We start from the raw sequence: 23,657 nt of genomic DNA, 5'->3' as shown, positions 1-23,657 counted from the left end.
ACCCATTACTATCCCGCTGCTGGGCATGGGTCTCTCAGAATGAGAAGGATGCTCATCTTTGTATGAAAACTCTTGAGAAAAGGAACACCACAGAAAAGTGAATTTGCGTTTCTACTGCATATTTATTACTTCAAAAATGACAAAAAAGTGTTAACTTCAAGAATATAAAGTATAAAAGATAGAATCGTGCAAACATGCGTATATTCCGCGTGAAACTGCTAGTCCGCTCTGAATATAGAAATGAATCGCGTCGCCATTGCAAATTGTATGACTACACCTGCTCGCAACAACTTCAGTAAACAAATACCAAAACAGTCATATTTGTCAAAATGTAAAAACTCATGGTAAGGGTACAGAGCTGACTATACTAATGTACATATTACGTTTGTAGACAAAAAACACTGCTTACTCCTTCAAGAATACGAACACAACATAAAACAGTCAATGTAGATATTGTAGATACGTACGTGTTAGTACGAACGAAACTATAACGTACGTATGCCGTGCCACACGAACATTTCAGACTCCGTGAGTCCGTGCTCTGTCAGAACTATGACAAACTATCTCCGAGGAGATAAATCAACGGAATGAACACGAGACGGTACCTATGTTCAGTGTTTATGAAGGGGTTATTACTAAGTTATTACTAAATTAAGATATATTGTCTTAGACTATCATTATCGCCAAATTGCGATACGCGGTTTTTAATATATTTCTGAGTTTTACCGGGTCCACGATATTGTAACGACGTAACTGCGTCGATTTATCGGGGAAAAAGGAATTAAAAAACGCGTATCGTTAGTAACTATTACATATTGAAATATATTAAGATATATAACATGTCGGGCGGCAATCAGTACATTTGTAATTTAAACTTGAATAAGTTGATGTGTATACGACATATTATTGAAATAAACAGCATTTTTATCTCTATTATCTTTATATCTTTTTTTCATTTTTCTGATTGGAGAATGCTCTCAATACATGAATATATACATGTATTTTAAAACATAAAATAATGAGGATCTCTACCTAGAGATGCTTACATCATCGATTTTTAGTTCCTCAAGATAGTGATGTCTGTCTGTAGTGGAATCTTGCAAGCTTTATACATATTTTTCCGTTTATTTTGTGTAGTTTTAATAAAATGATGGAGCCGATTAGGAGTAGACGAACTCTGTCATAAAAAATACTTCTCATCTCATACTTGTAATTTTTAACTATCAATTACAAGTATTCTAATAAAAATTAAATTGGCCTAAATATTTTGTTCATAATCAATCATAAAATAACGTATTACGCTTCGTATTAAAAATAACCTATTAAAGATCTAATAAAAAACATTACGGCATAACTACTATTACTTACACTGTTATGACTTCCTTTAGCAGTGAAGTAGAACACATAACGTTCATAATCTTTACATTATGACATTGATTCCTTACGAGTTCAAGTTCATAAGAAAGTGGTGACGTAATGAACCGGTATGCGTGCTATTAATCGTGTTATACCGGTATAAGTCAGCTATCCATCAGTTATATTCTATTATAATAGGTTGTAATGAGCCACATGGCACAGTGGTCAACACACTTACCACGTATTTGGTTTCGGGTTTGATCCCTGAATGTCAACATTTATTTTATTGTCATTTCCTTGTCTGAGAAATATTTAATTAAAAGTAGGTTTCGTTTTTGGCACATTACTTTGTATCGTATATGGTTTCTACAACATTTAGAAAATAGCTGAACAAAACGATAATAAAAAGTTCAAGTGATTGTATGTTCCACTTTTTGGGTCATTAGACTATCCGCCGATAGTAATCTCTCTTATCCATTCAAACTTATATCTAAAAAATCTGCATTTTTAACTGATTAATTAACTTTGAACTTTTGATTGATTTTAGAATTTCATGTGGAAACATTAATTACATTAAAAATATTTCCCAAATTTCTACATCAAGTAGGGGATGCTTCCTTGACGTACACGACTATAAGGATAAGGCCTTCTAGACTAAGGATAAGACTAGTCTATATTGCCTACCATGATTGTTACATTTACTTGCCACCATTGTCTATCTGTATAAGAACCTACCAGTATCATAATAAGTAGGCCACGCATGTTTATATAGGTAAACGTTATCCATTATGAGAAATAGATAATGACTTGCATCTTCGTACCCCTATTGGGCCTGAAACAATCAATCAATTCACGGAGGTCAAAGACTCGGTTCAACATTTTCAAGACTCGTTAAAATAGGGGCGGGCGGTAGCGGAAATTTATAGATTTCTGAACTTGAATGGAGTTAACAAATAACAATATTCAACCTTTTGATTCTCAACGGATTCCTATTCCTATTTGAAAGCAATAAACTATTTTTATTTTTATTTATTTTTTTTATTTTTTTCCTATGCCACTACTACCTGGGATTTGAATCACGTACCACCTTCAAAATCGTAGTTTGAATTTCATGTGACTAAGACCTCATTATTTCTAACTAAATGATAAGTTCACTTGGTTAGAAATAATTGAATTAAATTGGTCTTGATGGAAATATTTTGCATAAATACTCGTATGTCAAGTAACGAAAACCTAACTCACATTTTATATGTCGCTTTTCTTCTATAATTTGCTTTCTGTTCTTTTCTAGACTTATGCCTTAATTTAAATGTAAAAAAATACCATTGCTATTAGTTCGGTGTTCATTTTACTTTTACCCAAATTCTGAATCCCGTAAAAGTAATATAAATGTACATTTTGTATTTTTTTTTACATAAGGACTTTATTTATTATATAAAAATAATTAATAATATTTAATCGCTTTTGCCTTGTAAACGCGTTGATTTGAAGAGAGGGTAAGAAAAAATTGCAACTTAATACTATTAGGGTTCCTGAGAATTGGGACAGTGATTTGCAATTCCTTTACTACATAAACCCAAACTATGACACGGCATTCTTGGTGAAGCAGATGTGCTTAAGTGATTAAGCGTCTCTACTTAGACTAGGTATTCACTCTCGGCTTTGCCTGCATCTATGCAACATTGGATGCGGTAGCCTGGTGGTTTATACTCGGCCGCTCAATCGGAGCATTTGAAGTTTGAATCCCAGCCACAAACTTCTGATTTTGTAAGAGAATGTGCTTATTTCAAAGATTGCATTGATTGCTTGCTATAATGATGAATAAAAAGATAGCGAGGACGTCTACCTGAGTGTTCTTCAAAAAAATCAAAGATGTGTGAAGTCACAAATTTACACTTGGCCAGCGTGGTGGACTATGGCATTGGTTTTCCATAGGCCAGGTTTCATAGTAATTAGTCAAAGGGTTAAGAGTTTCTCATTCCATACAAATATATCAATATTTTATTATCTAAGTTCCATAGGTTTAACTTTTTGCGTCGTTTCAAAATGAAATCTTATCTAAAATGATCTATAGTATTACTTTTCTGTACCAAGGTTGTCTAGAAAAGCGATAAGCCTGCCTTTGTAGGTGGTAGGTTTGTAAATCTATGATTTATTTGGTTCGTGTGCTTAACTTTCTTTGTAAATAGAACAATAGAAATATTGTCTTGCACATGTTTTGTATTAATTTTTGTTATCTTATTTAGCTTCCGGCAAGAAATATCGGGAAAATGTCTAGGATTTTATAGCATAACATAGGATTAACTCAAACACAATTCTGATAAACGAATAGAAAGACAAAACCTACCTTTGTGCCTTAAAGGTGGTAGAACCCCTTGTGATTCGACTCGGCGGCACCACCGTTAAACCTGTTTCTGCTTAAGAACAGCAGTGTTAACAGCTAATACGTTTTGGTTTAAAGGGTGTGGTAAGGGATACATACTTTTCCGAGGCGTTCCAGCTTAGTCCTCAGGGGTAGCGGCGCATCTGAGGCCGACCTCAGGTAGGAATATCTACTCACATCTGGGGTTAATTACAGATGTCCATGGGCGACAGGCCCTTACCATCAGGTGGATTTCATGCTAATATAAATTGCTTATACAATATTGTCTGTTTAACATCAAGCTATGGAAGTCCTACTTTATATAAGTTCAAAAGTACTTTACACAAAAAATGATTTACTTTCTATTTCCGTGTACTAAGTTACGTACCTAATACTGCTTTCCATTCGATGATAAGAGTTTCCTACAGTTTCCTACATTATATCACTATGAGGTAGCCATTAACTATTTTTTACTATTATTAGTATCATAGAACATTATGCAAGAGGTAAGTAAGGAAGATATCAACGCCGATATCAGTTATAGCAGTTCCTATATTATTTACAATGTAAAATGATGTAATTGTATCAAACATATAAATAAATGCATTCAATCTCATCACAATTACATGCAAAATAAGATATGAACGATGCGTTAAGTTATTATAAAGTATATGTTATATGTTTATGGATTGTTCAAATTGAAAAATATTAGATATAACAAAAAATATATTAAAATAATGTTACACTTATATAAGACAAATTAAAATCTAATCTCTCCAGGATGGAACTGTAATTCTTTATGAATGAATGAAAGAATGAACAAATGAATAAATGAGTGAATGAAAACTTTATTCACTTTGAAAGTTGTAGACAAAAAACAAGAAATTATGAAGTAAATACAATAACTTTACTGAGCCACATTTATTAAGGTCAACTATCCAATACAAAAACAACAGTCTAAAAATCCTAATAATCCTTGAATCGAACCTGGAAGTTTACTACTGAACCGACACCTGCTACGCGAGACCTTAATATAAAATTATTATATAGCAACCTGAAATTAAATTACATTTTGTATAAACTTCCACAAACGTAGGCCTTAAAATAGGTACATAGGTCACATTAAAATTTTGCGCACTCAACGCCGCATACGAAAAGAATTTATTTTACAAAATGTTGCCAAGTAAATACACGCTTACAACTAAACAAACAACTAAACAAATTATGGAAGTAAATATGAAGCCGGCGTGTATTTAAATGTGTATTCAGATTGAATGACGCCGTCAACGTGCTTTAATTAAGTTCTTTCATAATATTAAGCTTTTGTAGGTTTATAATATGTAAGTAGAATTATATGTTTTACATAAAAATAAACAAAATACATATCGGAAATATTATAGTAGAAACGTTACTTTTTCTGGTTAGAAGAGCATTGCAAAAAAATAAGTTTGCAGGAGGTAGTTACGAATACCTGTAGATAGAGTTTTAATCCCATTTGGGATTGATGACAGATGTGCATGGATACATTTGACAAGAACACAAGGGCATACAATTATGACACACATACAGACGACTAGAACTAGAACATCTAGACTAGAACTGTAATATAGATTGCATGTTCGCTCGGCTGGGATTGAACCCATAGCCCATTACCTATCACATGGGTATACTGCGCCAGGATCATCACATTCATCCACACACTTGCTCTAAGGAAGCAAATTACTACAATCCTTTAAACAAAATTGGGACCTGAAAATAGTATTCACTTCAAACTACAATTAATCAGACTGACAAACTTAGACTATTAACCTTAATTGATTAAGGGTCCTACTTTGCCATATACCAAGTATGTTTTGTAATGATTCCTGTGAGAATATACCCAAGTATTCGAAACTTTGCAAATCTCTGCTATATGTTCTGAAATCTCTCCTATGTACCAGAACAGTTTGAATAACGATCCCTGAGAATTGCCGGGCTTTACCTTAATAAGATTTATGCTTTTAAAGAAGCTTTTATGTCTTAAAACGAACCTATTCAGGTAAATCCAGCGAGCAGAAACATGACGAGGATATAGTTAAATACAAATAGTTAAAATTCTCGTAACAACATACAATATCAATCAAAATAAGGTTAAAATGTTGCAGGAGCAATATAGGATAAGTACGCCAGTAGAATAACTTCGAGTTTATCTTTTTCTTGCGAAACTCTCAGATGTGCTATTAAATATTTTTGTGTCTAATGCGGATTATACAGTATAGGTATATATTATAGTCAGTGCGTAGCCAGCAGTAGATGCTTAACATTACATCTGTTTTACTAATTCTGATCTCCCACGGTCCGTGATACTGCGGACACGGCAGCCCGCATCGACGCAGCGTGGGTCGTCGATGAGCGGTAGTTCGTATGACTCCGGTATAATGCGTCTTATCTGTCACGAGTCAGTAACTTTAAAGGTGTGTTACGTTAAGACATCTCACGTTTTACCTATTTTACTTTGAATTTCGGAATGGCAAAATGGTTTTCAATCTAATCCGGCCAACTGACACGTAACGTTGGTAGAATCCTAGTGATATATCCATGTCTATCCGCACTTGCTCTTTCTCCGTGCGTAAATCCGCAAAATGACGGACCATGGGAAGCTGCCATAAAAAGAGCACGCAAGTGCCGTCATGCGAGTAACGACGTACCCACAATTAGTCGTAAAAAGACGTGTTCGTTGTTAATATGATTATCTTTTTACGTGTACTAGTGATCGCGCTTCTATGAAATAAAATATCTTATACCGTAATATTGTAGGTGTTGTGCTTATCTTGTAGTATGTTATGCTTAGCGGTTGTAACAATTTGTAGGCGAAATGTTATGTTAATGATGTCAAGATAACTAGAATCTATTTTTCCGACGAAATGTTGAACGAATGGAATAAATTCAAAGTTTAACAGAGGATAACAATTTCAGAGATAAACTTAAATATAATATGAAAAGGTTTTTCTTTTTATTTTAGTCGATGTGTGATTCCTCGCGATGTGTTTCTTTACCGTTATAGCAATTGATAGTGCTCTTAATATTGACAAAATCAGAAGTTTTAATCTGGGATTCGAACCTCGTACCTACTCGTCGTTTTAATTATTAATCAAATACTGCCTAACTTTTCTTAATATTTCATCAATTCTAAAATGTAAGAAAACTGCGCCACATTTTTATACAGCCGAAATGGGTAACAGCTGACCATGGCATCTCGTTATTTTCGGAAACAAAAAATAAACACAACTTTCACTATCAAATCCACCAATTAGAAACAAGGAAACCAAAATAAAAACCACACACAAACACATTATCTGAGGTTTTGTCGTAAATGACCACAAACGCACTGAGTCATGAAAATTGTTTAAAACTGGAAAGTATTAAGCCATTAACTGACCTCGGGCAAGTTTAGATTGCCCAGGACGTGTAGAGAGAAAGTGTCAAACCATGAGAAATTCTATTATGCGGAGTTTACATAAGATAATAAGGTTGCTGAGGAAAGTGTAATGTAATTTATCACGACCGCTATCATTTTTCTTTATGACTGAATTTTTTGATAACTGGCTGGTTGAAACTACTTCTAAGTCCCACTGTTCCTTTGCGCATTGGTTAGTGATGCCAGGTGTTAGGTGCTTGTATGGGTGATGGGAGTAGGTGGTTAAGTGTTACGTGGTAGATAGGGAGTTATGGGGATGAACGTTGGTGTTGAACGTTTTAAATAATCCATCATACCTTCGACAAGATTTACTAACTGCTACTCGTTTCGAACAGCCAGGGTCGACGGCTTGATGTGTCCTTTGACACAAATTGTCAAAAAAATTGCCACTCACGGTCACCCATCCAATTCTCGAATGCGCCTGACATTGCTTAACTTTATCACTAACTAACTTTATCACGCATCAGAACATTCAAGTACCAAAAAAATGAAATAAAAATAGTTAACAAGTATTATTCCATCATAACATAGCATTACCGTACCAATTTTCTATACAAATAAATAACGTAAAGTACGTAACAATGGATTAATTGGAACAAAGATATGCGTATGAAAAACGAAGCTACTAACCGTTAAATGGTTATTATACTTTAAGCGGCAGTACATGAAAAGATTAGCATTTACATAACAGAAATCGCCACAACAGTTCCTATTGTTGATAACGTGCGTGGATTAATGTCATTACTCGCACGCACAAAATAGCGTGAGAATAATGTATTGTCACTTGAAACAATCATAATAACATATTTGAATCGAGTGAAAGCTTATTATTTGACGGACAGGCTTTGTGCTCCTTGGTTGTACGAGTAAGTTCCGTGATAAATTTAGTTGAAGTTTTTAATGCAGTTGCCTAGTGGGTAACTCGGCTTCTCAATCGGAAGGTCTCCACTGGCACCAACCAGGCAACCAGGCACTGATTTTTACCCGACTGCCAAGGAAGGGTTATGTTTTTCGCGCGTATCTTGTATGTTTGTCTTTCTTTATTTGATCGGATCTAACAAACGGCTGGATGAATTTCGACAGTTAAGGTGTCATTATATTCTTCTCAATGACCCGAATGTCCTTAGATAGGTGTTAGAAAAAACAATCAAAATGGCGGCTTTTCGGCACGCAATACTAACATATTTTATTAAGTTATGTGTTTGTGTAGTAGAAACTAATTAGTATCATTTAGTTTACTATATAGGAAATAATAATAATAAATCATGAAGAAACGTGCAACTTGATTTACGATTTAGTCAATATTATCTTTATCGTATGTATGGTAAAACCGCGTAAAAATTAAAAACCTTTTTAATAATAATAATAATATAATAATATAATAAGAAAATGGAAAAATTAAAAAAAAAGAAAAATAAAATTGTAGAGGCAAAAGGAGGTGGCTCAGCGTTTGCTGACACAGAGTCAGGGTTCCGTGCAACGCTGTTTTTCAGCCACATCCTTGTACCTTAAATGTTAAGCGGGAATAAGTGGCTGCCGCCTTTTCAAATACAGTTTCCACACAATTTGCGTTACAATTTCTTGGGTTGACCGCGTTTGTTTGGTGTATTTAATTAAAACTCACCTATTACCTATAGGTATTAGTAGTAACTACAAACTTTTTTCGAATCACACCTGGATTAAAAAAATAGTTATCTCTTGCTTTAATAGCAAATAAATATCTAATACTAGATGAAGTATTGCAAAATGTTTGAACAAAATGATATAAGTACGAGAACTCACTAATGGATTATGTTTAGATAAAACTAGGCCAAAGATTGCTTCGACGATGTTTCTGCCAATATTTTGTTTGCAAAATTTATTTCAGTATACTACTGATACTACATACGAGTACATGATATTTTAGTTTCCATCTTCTTATTCGAAGTCCATATTTTCCGAAATAGATATGTAGATATTAGTACTTTTAACTTATAGACTAGAAGTAAATTAATTCACATTTTGATAATATAAAATCATTATTAGCAGTGAAAAATGCACCACAATGTTGATTACAGATATAACGTCATATGACATAATAATTAGTGAAAATATGTGTACACTTATAAATATTTAGTAGGTACCTATAAATATGTATATCTGCATTATAAGAGCTGCTTAGTACACATATAAGCGCTTTCTATACACATAGACCCACTCTAGGTTTTCCTGTATCATCAGACATCGGACAATTGAGCACATAAATATCAAAATCTAGAGCAAGAATTTAAAATTCTTATTGATATGTGCTTGACCGGGGATCGAACCCTGACACTTATCAAAGTGTCAGACTGCGTATCAAAGTGCATTGCTGCATCACACAGGTTGTAATTTAAGTCTTAACCTAAAAACAAAATAGGATTTGAACATCTAAAATCCAGTTTAAATAACAACATCTTAAACAAGTGGATCTCATAAAAATTCCGTTACAAAGACTTTGTTTCCTCAAGAATTGCGATAAGACAATAAAATCCGGTAATTCCGTCTCGGTGAAATTATACGCTGACCTTCTGACACTGACACAGTGTTCCAAATGCTCGATGCGTCACGTGGATACAGGCATGTCCATGGTGCGAATCAATACCGCTTCTATACCGACTGGGGTCACTCACTAAGTATTGTAAATTTGAGTTAATTCTTACTTCTTTTAAGAGAACTGTAATATGATTGTTATGTGAAATTTAAGTAACCTACTTACTGGCTTAGTTTAATTTAAAATAAAAAATTGGACATAATTTCACTCATCTAGTCTTTTAATAAAATATCCAGTGCAATTCCGCATAAATTGCATCAAGACAATAAAATCCGTTAATCTCATCTTGGTGAAATTATACGCTGACCTTCCGACACTGACACAGTGTTCCGAATGCTCGATGGGTCACGTGGGTTTGGGTGTGTGCTAAGTGTGTTAATACCGCTTCTATACCGACTTGGGTCGCTAAGTATTGTAAAGTTTAATATTTTTCTGCGCTATGTTAATTATGTCAATTTGACTGAATTTACAAAGCGGTTTCAGCAGGTTTTAAAAGGGAAAATTAGATAGCATGTCACTTATATAAGCGTTTAGTTACAATAGTAATATAAATGCAATCTTATGAAAGACTTTAGGTATTTTTGTAGTTATATTGTATTAGTAATTAATTTTTTCTATTGCCACAATGCTAATTGGTCTAATATATTCGCCGCGAGCAATCGTATTGCCGTGTAATTGCGTCGGCACCTGCACAAAGTTACCAAGTTTCAAACCAAAAAGCGGGCTGTCAAGTAAACAACAGGCATCGGCACATAACCGGTAATCGAGCCTACCCTGTCCTCTGCTATCAGCGTAATTGTTGTATCAGATACGTTGATTAGGAAGTTTACTTTTACTGCTAGCTTGGAACGCGGCGCCGCACGCAACACTTTCGACTTTCAGCGCACACTCGAATACACGATATGTTTTTATTTACATCACTTCTAAAATCTTTGGATTGCGATGCGGTGCGGGTTTATGATTTGCAATTGATGATGATTGATGAATTTGATGATGATTAAAATTTTACCTAATTTGTAAAATTACTTTATTGCTTGTTATTTCTGTTTGTTAGAACTAATAGAAATTATTACCAATACAAGTATTAGTCATAGGTCACTTCTTCGTCTAATAAAAGTAATTTAATAATGATAAAACTCTTTGATGGCTTCTATTCGATGATTTTCGTAATCTGTGACAAACATTTTTGCTTTATATTAATAGTTTTTGTGTAAAGAATACACTTTTTAAGGTTGAAATTTGTACCTTTTAACTATATCCCGGCAAATCTAATTTTTAAGTTATTAATTCTTTTCGAACTGCACTGTACGGGCTTAAAGGTTAAAAAAACCCAACCAATTAAGTCGTCACGTATAGCAAGCATCTATCGTTAACTTTAAGAATGCTATCTGGTATTGCTATGGTTGGAAGAACCATATATTGTAGTGACCATAATGTATGTGACATTGTATAATGTATAAAATGCGTGTCAAGTAGCAATTCTAAGTTACATTACAAGGGAAATCGCAAGCATTCTTCTCTGAAGATTTACTTAAAACGGAAAGAGCGTTCACCTAGAAATCGGCACTTAGATGTAACCTTCAATTAACCCGAGAGAAAGGGTTATTTCTATACCGGTTACAATGTTCGTGGATGGTAAGGTAACAAAAATGGTTGAAGAGAGTATTTAAAATACATAGTAATAGACACACAGTGGACTCTACAAATAGGAAATAGAGTTTGGACTTAAATCTAGAACCCTTTGTGGTTCAATTCCTGCGGCATCTTATCTAAAAAAAGTACCACCCTGTAACTACGTCAATTAAACCAATCGTTGTATGCCATGAACACTTTTGATTTGTTTTCTAAATAAAAACTGATATAATATTCATTGCTTCGATAACACCGTGAACAAATCGAGTTTGCTGATTGCGCCGCCGAGGTAATCAAATAGGGCACGTAACAATGTTTGACGGGCATTTCTAGTTTTAACGTTTTATTTTTCGTTCAAACTTCGTATTGAACTTGAAAAAATACCTTTATTTTCTTTGAGAGTCAATGCTTACTATTTTCTTAAATAAAATTATTAGCACTTATATTCGAATGAAAATTGTTAAAAAAGGTTTAGCATTTATAACCTTACATAACCTTAAATTACAAATAACAATAATAAATATCTCTAACAAAAAGCTATATAGACTAATATGATGGACTAATATGACTAATATGATGGACCGATTGCTTAAAAATATAGCCTATGTCAATCTCACAATTTCGACGAATCTAACGGAAATTCATCTGTATGTTCGAAAAACATTACTCTCCGCGATATGATAAAAATGCAAGTCTCGCAATGCACTTTTTTCATCGCTTAACAATTAGCTTAACTTGTCATTGAAAACGGCTTTTGAAATTAAGTTAAGATTAAAACTACTTCGCAACAATCCGCTACAAATATGTATTATAGTATATATCTTTTAAACCATGCAGTAATGTACCGCACTCCCTCCCTCAAAGGATGCGTGCAGATGCATAATATTAAAAATATACACGACCATACATACCACCACCAACACGTGTTTCGCTCTAAAACGGAGCATCATCAGGGTAAGTTGACTCTACGACGGTTAATCGTTAGGTCTTAACGATTCTGGCTTTTGAAATTTAAACATAAGTACAATACTTATTTAATTAATATGAATTATATAAAAATCATAATAAAGGTACACAGATAAATCAGATAAACCCGTCATTATGTTTATGTGTGAACTAGGTCGAGGGTTACAAAAACTAGACACAACTGTTTCCCGTTCTGTGCTTATTTTATATGCCGATTATTATGAGAATAGTTGCAGACTTGTTTGCCCATTGACTAGCAAAGAGTAGCGAGTACATTATTATTTACAATGGATTTTTTTGTTTTACGAATTTTTACATTTCATTCTCAGTGATAACAAAGAATATTCAGTGTTAACACATAATTCGTGACGTGTTTGTAAGAACTTCAGAGCCCTTGAAAATCCTCCTATAACTTAAAAAATTAAAAAAATATGTATTTTTTTTTTAATTTAGTCGAAATAATTCTTTGAAAACCTCTGTCAAAATGTTCTAACGACATTTTTCTCTAAAATAACAAGAAAATGGTTAGAAGAGGAAATTTGTTCCCAAATTTCGATCTGTTTTCGTTATAATTCCATCAAGAGCAATGCTGCCAGTATGTACTTACCATAAAACATCATGTTATTGAAGTTGATTATGTATTGACTTTCTACTACTATTTTACTACTTAGGTAGTAGGCACGGGTGTTCAAAATTAATTTTAAATGTTACTTCTAACATAAATTCTTATTCCTTAAATAATAATGGTTCATCGTTCATCGCTAACACAATCGCGATGAAACAGGTCATCTAAGCCATGCAACTGATTGTCGGAAACAATACTATTGTTTTTAACTTTATCCATAAAAACTGATCGCTCAACATGGCTCTATCACCGGATGTAACGTATTACGCGGTATATTTATAGCCTTCGGTGGATTGTGATGTAATGATAAGTTGGATCATGATTAAGTAATTATTGAGTGATTAAAATACGATCAGTGTCATCAACGTTTGTGATATCATAGTTATATTTTGTATGTTCATTTGAGAGCTTGTCACAATAAATTTGAACAAAAATGAAAACATAAGAATTAAAAAGAAATGAAATTAGGTTCGCCCAATAGGTAACATCAAAGAAACTAAAAGTATTTTTACTAAGTATATTAATTACATACCTATATTTAAATATCTCTGAATAAAAGCATTTTATCAATAGGTACTTATGAAGGTGGTAGAAACCTTTGTGGTTCGACTCGGGCGGCACCACCGCCACATCTATTTCTGCCTAATAACAGCAGTGTTACGCGTTGCTGTGTTCCGTTTTGAAGGGTGTGGTAAGGGAGACATGGACTCTTCCGAGGCGTTCCAGCTTAGCCCTCAGGGGTAACGGCGCATCTGTGGCCGACCTCAGGTAGGAATATCTAATTCTATCTGGGGTTGATAACAGATTGTCCATGGGCGGCAGTAGCCACTTACCATCAGGTGGACTACATGCTCTTCTGCTACTCCTATATTATAAAAAAAAAAACTTTTTTCCATTTTTGCATGTATCGTGTAACAATATCTTCAGACGTTAGTCCGTATTAATTTGCAACTAACATTATTGACATAAACTTTGCCACTCGTGATCATAAATAATACGTTTTGCGACATGCGATTTATAAGGTACTATGTCACGTTGTTCAATAAATGCTGCAACTACACGGGAGAGAAACCAAGGGACTCATGCTGTGCGCGGTACATTGATAGGTCAAAGTTCAAAATTGTATACAACATCGACATTCGAAAACGGATGACATTGGTAGAATTAATTCCTCTTCAACCTTTATAACATACTAGCTGACCCGGCAAACGTGGTGTTGCCATTTAAATAAAAAAATGTTAATGTTGAACAACCCTTATTACTTAAGGGTATGAAAAATTGATAGTAGCCGATTCTCAGACCTACTGAATATGCATATACAGTTTGGTGAAAATTGGTAAAGCCGTTTCGGAGGAGTATGGTAACTAACACTGTGACACGAGAATTTTATATGTAAGATTAAGATATACTGTACAATATTACAATACTAGCCTTTATCCGCGGCTGCACTCACGGTTAGAGGTTTTTATGTGTACTTCATGAACGGTTCTTTTTTCGGGATAAAATGTACCCTATGTCCTTTTAAAACCCCTGAATAGTGACAACATGTGCACACAATTTGAAGACAATCGGTTATATAGTTAAGACGTAAAAGTGTGGCAAACAAAGTGTGGCGACCTGCCGCTACTCGTCAAGAGATGGCACCACGAGTATTCTGAATCACGCTATCGAAGTTTTCTAAATATCCTGCATATATACAAGCTCCGAACTAAAACTGTCGGAGTGCGTCCGCTCCCCGGGCACGATCACCTAGCCCGGCGGGAGATCTTCCTTTGCCAAAAAGAAACAGACATTTAAGATTTGAAGGTGGTAGAACACTTTGTGGTGCGACTCCGGCGGCACCACCGCCACACCTATTTCTACCTAATTACAGCAGTGTTAAGCGCTGCTGTGTTCCGGTTTGAAGGGTGTGGTAAGGGAGACAGACTTTTCCGAGGCGTTCCAGCTTAGTCCTCAGGGGTAGCGGCGCATCTGTGGCCGACCTCAGGTAGGAATACCTAATCCTATCTGGGGTTGATTACAGATGTCCATGGGCGGCAGTAGCCACTTACTATCAGGTGGACTGCATGCTCGTCTGTTACTCTTATATTATAAAAAAAAGATACCTTGCAGTTTAAGGTTAAACTTAGTTAAAATCTATTTCGAGTCAAGTTCCGCCAAAATTTTTGCTGTTAAAATTGTATGATTTTTCAATTGTGTAAGAACTCTGTGTACGGTTCGAATACAAATTCTGAAAGGTCGTTTAAGCTCCCAAGAGCAGTATAACTATTACAATAACTTGGACGTTCAATGGCAAGTGGAACGGATATGCAAATACCGTGTGAATGGATTTCGAGAATAACTTATCTATATTCAAATAGACAAAGATGAAACAGTTTAGGACCTTTGTGTTTATGTTTACTGGTTGGTAGCTTAAACGTACTCTGCAGTTAATTAATCAATTAATAAAATAAAAAAAAAACGCTTTCTACAATCACAGCCACACACTAGGATTCCATGTGTCGTGGGTGCCATGGACACACACATAGACGAATACACAAACACTCAGACCCAGAACAGTTCTGAGGCTCGAACCTGGAACCCTTTGCGCGTCAGGCCGGTATGGTGATCGCTTCACTCGGTTCGTCAAAATTTATAGATGTTGTATGAATATTATTGCAGGATTTTAAAAATTGGAAGAAGCTATCAGAGAATAAAAGTAATAAGAGTATTCTGAATATTTTATAATAAAAGCATTCTGTAGGAATATCCCCAGGAAAGTACTGGTCTGAGTTATTTGCGGTAGGTATATTTGGAATGGAAAAGTATGCAGGAAAATGTTTTAAGATTTTTCTTCAATCGGCCATTTCGTGCGACACAACGAAAGATATGTTAACTTAAATAATTCCTGAAAGGTGGTAGAACTCTTTGTAATTTGACTCTAGAAGAACCTTCGTATCTATTGCTGCCTTACAGCAACACACGAAGAAAAAAACATTTACCACAATGTAGGCTACATCTCCATTTGTTGTTGTCTCCTTTTATTTTCAAACATTTTTATTTTTAGTATTTGTGGTCATAGAGGTCATCATTATACATACTCTCTAAAAATTTAAAGTATCTATTGGAGTTCAAAAGATAGAACCCTGTGACAATCGGACAAACAACTGAGTCTTACTAATAGGGTACCGTATTTACTCTTTGAGTACGTAACCCTAAAAAGGATACAAGCAATTAAGTTAAAATTTTAACTCCATCCGCTCCGTTTAGTTAACTCGTCCAGTCAGAAAGGTTATTTGAAAGCTCTTACAGTTTTACAACTATTACATCGAACCTTGGCGAATGGTGAATTGGACGGATATGCAAATAATTTGCGTGTGAATGGATTGGGCCAATGATTTGAGATAAATGTTGGCTTATCGAAATGGTAGCGATCAAGATAGTTTTGTAAATATACAAGTCAGCATTTAAGTACTTGTTACGCAAGCATAAGTTTACAATACAAATTATTATTTTGTTCTATTTTTGGCAATACCGCATGAAACCCTCTATGAAGTCAAGTCATAGTTATTATCTATATTTTATTTATTTATTTATCTATATATTTATGTCTACTGGGTTAATCTAAATAGTTTTCAAATAGTTACAACAGGGTTTCGGGGTTCCAATCACATCGCATTGTTGTTTTTTTCAAATTTAATTGTATTAAGAATTTAAAACTTCTTTAACTTGAAAGGTTTTAAAAAGGTCTTAAAGGTGTGTGAAGTCTACCGTAATACCTAGGTAACGAGCATAATGACCTATGATTTAAACCTTTATAATTTTAAGAGTATCCGACACTATTGCGGAATGGTTTGGTTTGTCAGTCTTTTTTTGATATTTATCTAAATTATTTGTGAAAAATCTATAAATTACCGCATTGTAATAAAACTTTATAGGTAAAATAATTCTTTCTTCTTAAATATAATGTCTTTACGAAAATATTTTCGGGAATTCAAAAATATTTGAAAGTTCAACTTACAAGTTCCTGCGAGTAGAGACGAGGAGCTCGCATATAAATAAACCTCAAGGATTTAAAGGCAGACGGTCATTGACATTTTAATATTGCAGTTATATCTAAGTCCTAAGAATTATGGTTTTAAGTTTAATCTTGATTTGGGTACTTATTTTATTTCATGTATAACCGTTAGGTACGAACCTCTTTTACGAGAATCACTTCTACAAATTGCACCAAACTGCTCCAACAGAATCATGTAACTTTTCAGAACTTTTTTCTAAAACTCACAGGCAGGTAGTCAAAGTCATGATTCTTTACTGAACTCTTTTTGAACGTTAACTATCACTACTTCGCAAGGTGTTTCGTCATGGGAAAGAACCGGCGAAAATACCCCTTAACTCACATGTTTTAAAATAATAATAATAATGTTTTCAACAATAATAAAGTTAATATTATGAACCATTTGTGGAGCTGGAGCTACTTCAACTGTAAGTTTTGCAATGATTGTTATATTATACATATTGTTCAATTCTCCTTTCATTTTTGTAGGAGTATATTGTTATTACAAAATTCTTGAAAATAGGTAATTAATCAAGTAAGTTATGTAAGAAGAAAATATATTTTTTTGCAATAAAATATAAATCATATATTTCGAAGTGATATTTATCCGTAATAGACTGTGTAGTTTTCCTCGCCACGATTATGAATGCGATGATGACATTTACTTTGCAAACTATTAGCTTAGGTTAGGTTAGGTTAGAAAACAGGTGGTAATGAACTAATTTCACACTGCTCCAGTGTGGGATGATAAAACTTTTTTTTGTAAGACTCACAGGTGCACAGATAATTTCCTACAATGATTGTTATATCATTTAATTGTATGTTAATTTTTATCATGACCTTTTGCATAATTCTTGAAAACAGCCAAGTTAGTTATCATCATCAACCCATTAACGTCCCACTGCTGGGCACGGGTCTCCTCTCATAATGAGAAGGATTGGGCCATAGTCCACCGCGCTGGCCAAGTGCGTATTGGTAGACTTCACATACCTTTGAAATTTTTTTATAAATCTTAAAGTCTTAAAGTTATTATCAAAGTTATGCAAGAAGAAAATAAAATTATTTTGCAATAAAATATAACTCATATATTTCGAAGTGATATTTATCCGTAATACTCTATGTAGTTTTCCTCGCCACGATTATGAATGCGATGATGACATTTACTTTCAATTAGGTAAAGTCGTGCTAAAGGTTACTTGTGTCACCTGTAAGTTGCAAACTGTTAGGCAATGTAAGCTGTTTTATAAATTGATTACCCGATAATGAGGTAATAACGATATGTACGTACTTAATTACAAAATTAGTTATAAACTCGTCCCTTATTATGTAATCGAAGGTAATAATCTTGCATTTCATCCACACTAATATTATAAAGAGGAAAACTTTGTTTATATGTTTGGTTGTAATGAATATTCGAAAGCTACATTATCTACGAGTAACATAGGCTATATTTTATATGAATATATTTGATAAATAGATTTTGAGGCGGTACAAAGTTTGCCGGGTCAGCTAGTATGTTATATTATGGTTGCAGCAGTCTTTAGGTATCTGTTAATATTTTTAATGTAATGTTATACAGCGGGTCAGATCGAGGTCATGTCACGAGGATCAGATGAAAGTCATGCCATCTATCTTAATAACTTTCAAACGATTATGAATTGTAATTATGGTTTATAAATATCCAGCTACTTCCGATGGTGACAAATATTATTTCGACTCAATTTAAAACTGTTAGAACACATTAACCGATTCGAATTCTAAATGTGTTTTATAAAATTTAATATGTTTTTTTTTTATTATGGAATATTACTACATTTAATATGGAAGGTTTATACATGTTATTGTCAATGTTTCGCATGAGGCGTGATACTTGTTATTGATCTACGAGTTTCTTTTTATAATATAGGAGTAGCAGATGAGCATGCAGTCCACCTGATGGTAACTGGCTACTGCCGCCCATGGACATCTGTAATCAACCCTAGATCGGATTAGATATTCCTACCTGAGGTCGGCCACAGACGCGCCGCTATCCCTGAGGACTAAGCTGGAACGCCTCGGAAAAGTCTGTCGTCCTTACCACACCCTTCAAAACGGAACACAGCAGAGCCGAACACTGCTATTATTAGTTAGAAATACGTGTGGCGGTGGTGCCACCGGAGTCAAACCACAAAGGGTTCTACCACCTATTATTATTTTTGAGGATTAAATTACAGTACCTTGAAGAAGGTAGTCTCCCTTAAATTTGAAAATAGAGGCACTACTCAGCTTATAGAACAGATATACTTAGCTGAAGCGGTCATGCCACCAAAAGCATTGATTTGTTTCTTTGTTTATACGAGTAAAAACGTAATAAGTATCATCATAAAAGTAATCATAATTCCTCGACATGATTAAAGCAATTTTATATACACAATTCATTCATATTTTATTAACTCAAAATAAGAGTCAATATAAATAAATAATTTTGAGCATATTGCTTTAATGTGATTTTAAATAGCACCTAATCTGGCCCAATGATTGAAGCCTAAAAATTTACAATTATGTAATAATCAAAATTGATTGATGTATACAACAGTATTAATATTGAATTAGCTACTACTAAATATGTCGTTAACATTTGCGAATGTAATTTTCGTAACCCTTAACTTAATTTGAATCCAACTGTATATTGAGAATCTACCTGAATTAGCGAGTGAATTACAAACATAATGATGTATACATAATTTTGATGTTCAACGGTAATTTCAATATATTTTATTTATCGCTCATGTTCATTTAACTATAAATCATTATTTATACTTCACTCATACCAATCTAAGTACGTTATAAAGAAAAATATACTTATTTTTTTTCGTTGGAACTTTAAAGAGGATAAACTTTTATCGGGAACCTAATACCGGTTCATTATGAAAGTGTGAAAATCCTTTAGTATTCCGATTATATGTTAAATAAATAAATAAATAAGAACCGAACTCTTTATGATTAAGGATTAAGTTTAAATTGGCCATTGCCTCTTGCCATTGGCTCTTTTACAAACCAAAGATAATTAAAAATCAATTATCTGTTTTTACAAAAATGACTGTTTTTGTATTTGTTTACGTATTTCCAATCAGTTCTGATACAGTCCGCTGGCGGCGCTGATTGGGAACGTATAGGCAAATATGTAACGAATACAAAAAACATTCATTTTTGAAAAAACGTTAAAACTCATACTAAGGGTACTGATAGCTCGACGATACAGTTCACGAGTTAGTTAGTTTTCACTTCTATCGGCAATCCCCAAAGACTGTTCCGTTTTTTATTTTTATTTTTATACGTTATTTAATAAAATTGAAGAAGCACACGCCAAAGTAAATGTAAATTCAAAGCTCACGTTCCTACCATTTCGCGAAGGAATTTGTGAAGTGATTTGAACCCTCTTTCGTTGAATCCGGAAATTATGTCAAATTTGCACAAACAAGAACAAATATCTTCAATTTTAAGATAAATGCTTCTCAGAAAGAGGTTAGCTCAGCTCATTAAAATGATATCAGATACAAAAACATGTTATTCATCACAAATGCGTTTGTTTGTACGAATTAGATGAGCTGGATATCATTACACATTTTGATGGACTGGATGACTTAGAGAGTAATGTTTTTAAGTGTATGTGTCATTTTCATGCCTTGAACAATAAATGGCTTGACATATCAGAACCCTAAGCATGAGTTTTTACAAAACATACTGTTTTTGTATTTGTTTACGTATTTCCCATACATTTCCAATCAGTTCTGATACAGTCCGCTAGGGGCGCTAATTGGAAATGTATGGCATATTGGATATGTAAACAAATACAAAAAAAGTATTTTTTGTAAAAACGTAAAACTCATACTAAGGGCTCGAACACAAAACTGCGATGCGACGCGATGCGAATTCGCAACGCAGAAAATTGCGATGCGAATTGCTGCGATGCGATATCGTGCGGCGTAGCGTCTCTCAGGGTGACCAACAACAACAACCACTGTGCGATGCGAATCAATTCGCAAGTTCTTGCGATGCGTCGAGGGAGCTCGCAGATTTTTGCGATGCGACGTCGCATCGCAGTTTTGTGTACGAACCCTAAGGCTGGTGTACGATGGCTTTGTCTTAATTGTGGGAGTGACATATAAGCAGTGGGTTTATTTGTTTTTTTATTTTCATATTTATTGTAAATTTAAGTGTAAAAGACATTAATTTGCCACTTTTTATCAAACATATTTTCTAGGTTAAAGCGAAAATCTTTGGGTCTTATACGCAGCAGCTGGCGGCTCCTCTTAAAAGTTATATAACGCTATCTTTTTTGTTACAGCAATCTCGCTATGTGCCCACGCCCTTGACATCAAGATGGAAAGTGAAACAGATGCCCAGAAGGACAAGAGACAAACGCAAGACGAACTTGTGCACGCTCACCTCCTCTACAGGCCATCTAGAAAGCAGGTATGTTGTTGTTACATCAAAAAGACAACATGGTGCAAAATTTACTTACTTGCAAGATTTTTCAAGTGAAAATTTCTGTAGCGGCGTTGTGCACTCTTTGTGTTGGGTAAAACATGTTAAAGTCACGTCAGGACACGTGGCCTGATCGAAAATTCGTAAGACAACAAAGCAAACTGCAAAAGTCAAGATGTCATCCGGTGTCAGCGTAGAAAAAATATGTTAATGGGTGTCAGTTTCATTTTTTATACTTATTCTATTTAATTATTCAGGTTAGGTTTCGAAAGTTTTCAATTCTGCCGGCACTCCCGGAGTGCAATCCGTTGATTTTTTTTGATATGATTGATTTTCATAAATTTCTTAAAGGAATTAACATGTTTTCACTAATATGAGTTCTGTAAATAAGTTCCCATAGGTGCGTAAAGTCTACTAACCTACACTTGGTCACCGTAACAAAATAGCGTAAGTCAGAATTTTCTAAACTGTGCGTCAGGAGCTCCGAGGGGTCATAGCACTTACATAGGAAGTCACAAAATCACATGAGCATTTGTACTCACCTTCTACTCACTCTATTTAGCATTTTAGCTACGCTTCGAACATCTCAAAAATGGTTTTGTTTTATTTATACATTTTATTATAAGTAATTATATATTCTTTGGATTTCCCTAAGAATAAACTAATGCCTGCTAAAGCTACATCGAAAACCTCTAACAAGAAGGGTGTAGGTAGAAAAATACAACATGTAAAGGAAACCGTGTTAAAAATGATATTGTGATCCTGGCCAAAGCTTATCATTAGGAAAGAATATTCTGAACCGTAGCTTAGAATATTCCTTATTCGTTATCTACTGTTTAAACATGTGACAATTCATTCCAAATAAAATAGGTACCATCCACACACAAAACAGACCCCAATTTCTAAGTAACAGATCAGTATCGGTCACCGCTCGTGGTCGATTGGAAATGTGAGATGCGAATTTGAACTACAAATGGGTATGTGTAGCAACATTTGTGGCCTGTCTTGTTTTGAATTAACTATGTTAAATAAGAAAATCGATAGGTACAATTAAATTATTATCTGAGTGTAAAATTTTCTCTATTTGGTGTAATGCGTAATTAAGAATCTTCTCATTATATAAAGGCTATAATTATATTATATTTTAAAGGATTCGAATCCAGTGGCACCACCACAGCAACTATTTCTAACTAATAACATCACTGTAAAGTGCTGTTATGTCCAGGTTTGAAGGGCGTGATACTCAGGGGTAGCATAGCAATGTATCTGTAGCCGACCTTAGGTAGGAATTTAAACTTTTCTCATTGATTATAGATTACCATGGGTAGCAGTGACCACTTACCAGCTGGACTTCATGCTCGTTTGCTACCTCTATTTTTACCGCGCTTCTATTAGCTTGACCTGTATGTATGTATGTAACGGAATCTTTGAACTCGATTTTTACCCACTTTGAACGGTCCGATAATAAACAATAATAAACGCTTTCTACACTCACAGCCCCACACTAGAATTCCCTGTGTCGTGGGTGTCATGAACACACACATAGACGAATACACAAACACCCAGACCCAGGAACAGAAATCTAAATTCATCATTTAGTTATCTGTCTGACCGGGGATCGAAACCGGGACCCTTTGCGCGTCAGACCGGCATGGTGACCGCTCCGCCACGCGGGTCGTCAATTTAAATTTTTTATGAATTAATTTAAATTTTTTATCAATTATCAAGATCCCATGACAATACATGATTTTAATAATTTTATCCCATTATCCTCATAAGGATTGTCAGGAAACAGGATGAACGATTTTCCTTGTGCGATTTTAGCGTGGTTTTTAGTTTTTAAACTATAATTATTAAACTTCAATATTCTTCAATATGATATGATTCATTTATCAAACTTAAATATGTAATATTGTAGCGTTCTGAATGAATGCACATGCTCTATCTATCCTATCAGCCGTAACAAATGTAATGAACGGAAAATTGCTTTGATTAACTAAGATTTTTCTGCGATATTAAGGATCAATTATTGCAATTGAGTCAATGGCCAAGTCAATATTCGTGTGAGTTATGGATAGAAACACAATAATAGTTGTTCATTTATAATGGACAGTAGGTATGTGCATTTTTGTGTATGTGCTCATGTTTGAGCATCTGTGTTCCGGTTTGAAGGATATATATGTT

General features: G+C 34.3%; 1 protein-coding gene across 1 annotated transcript in view; it reads left to right on the top strand.

Moving 5' to 3' along the window:
• LOC140745397 (uncharacterized) overlaps positions 1-23,657 on the top strand; it is a 71,016-nt gene that overhangs the window by 28,293 nt on the left and 19,066 nt on the right. The window contains exon 2 of the mRNA XM_073077232.1: positions 21,334-21,461. Coding sequence (XP_072933333.1) covers positions 21,334-21,461 — 128 coding nt within the window. The remainder of the gene's footprint in view (positions 1-21,333; positions 21,462-23,657) is intronic.

The sequence above is a fragment of the Epargyreus clarus genome, unplaced genomic scaffold (assembly GCF_041222505.1).
Source record: "Epargyreus clarus isolate Ecla_fem2 unplaced genomic scaffold, WU_Ecla_fem_2.2 ptg000010l, whole genome shotgun sequence".
In the NCBI taxonomy this organism is placed as follows: Eukaryota; Metazoa; Arthropoda; class Insecta; order Lepidoptera; family Hesperiidae; genus Epargyreus; species Epargyreus clarus.
This window is presented reverse-complemented; position numbering and strand designations above follow the sequence as displayed.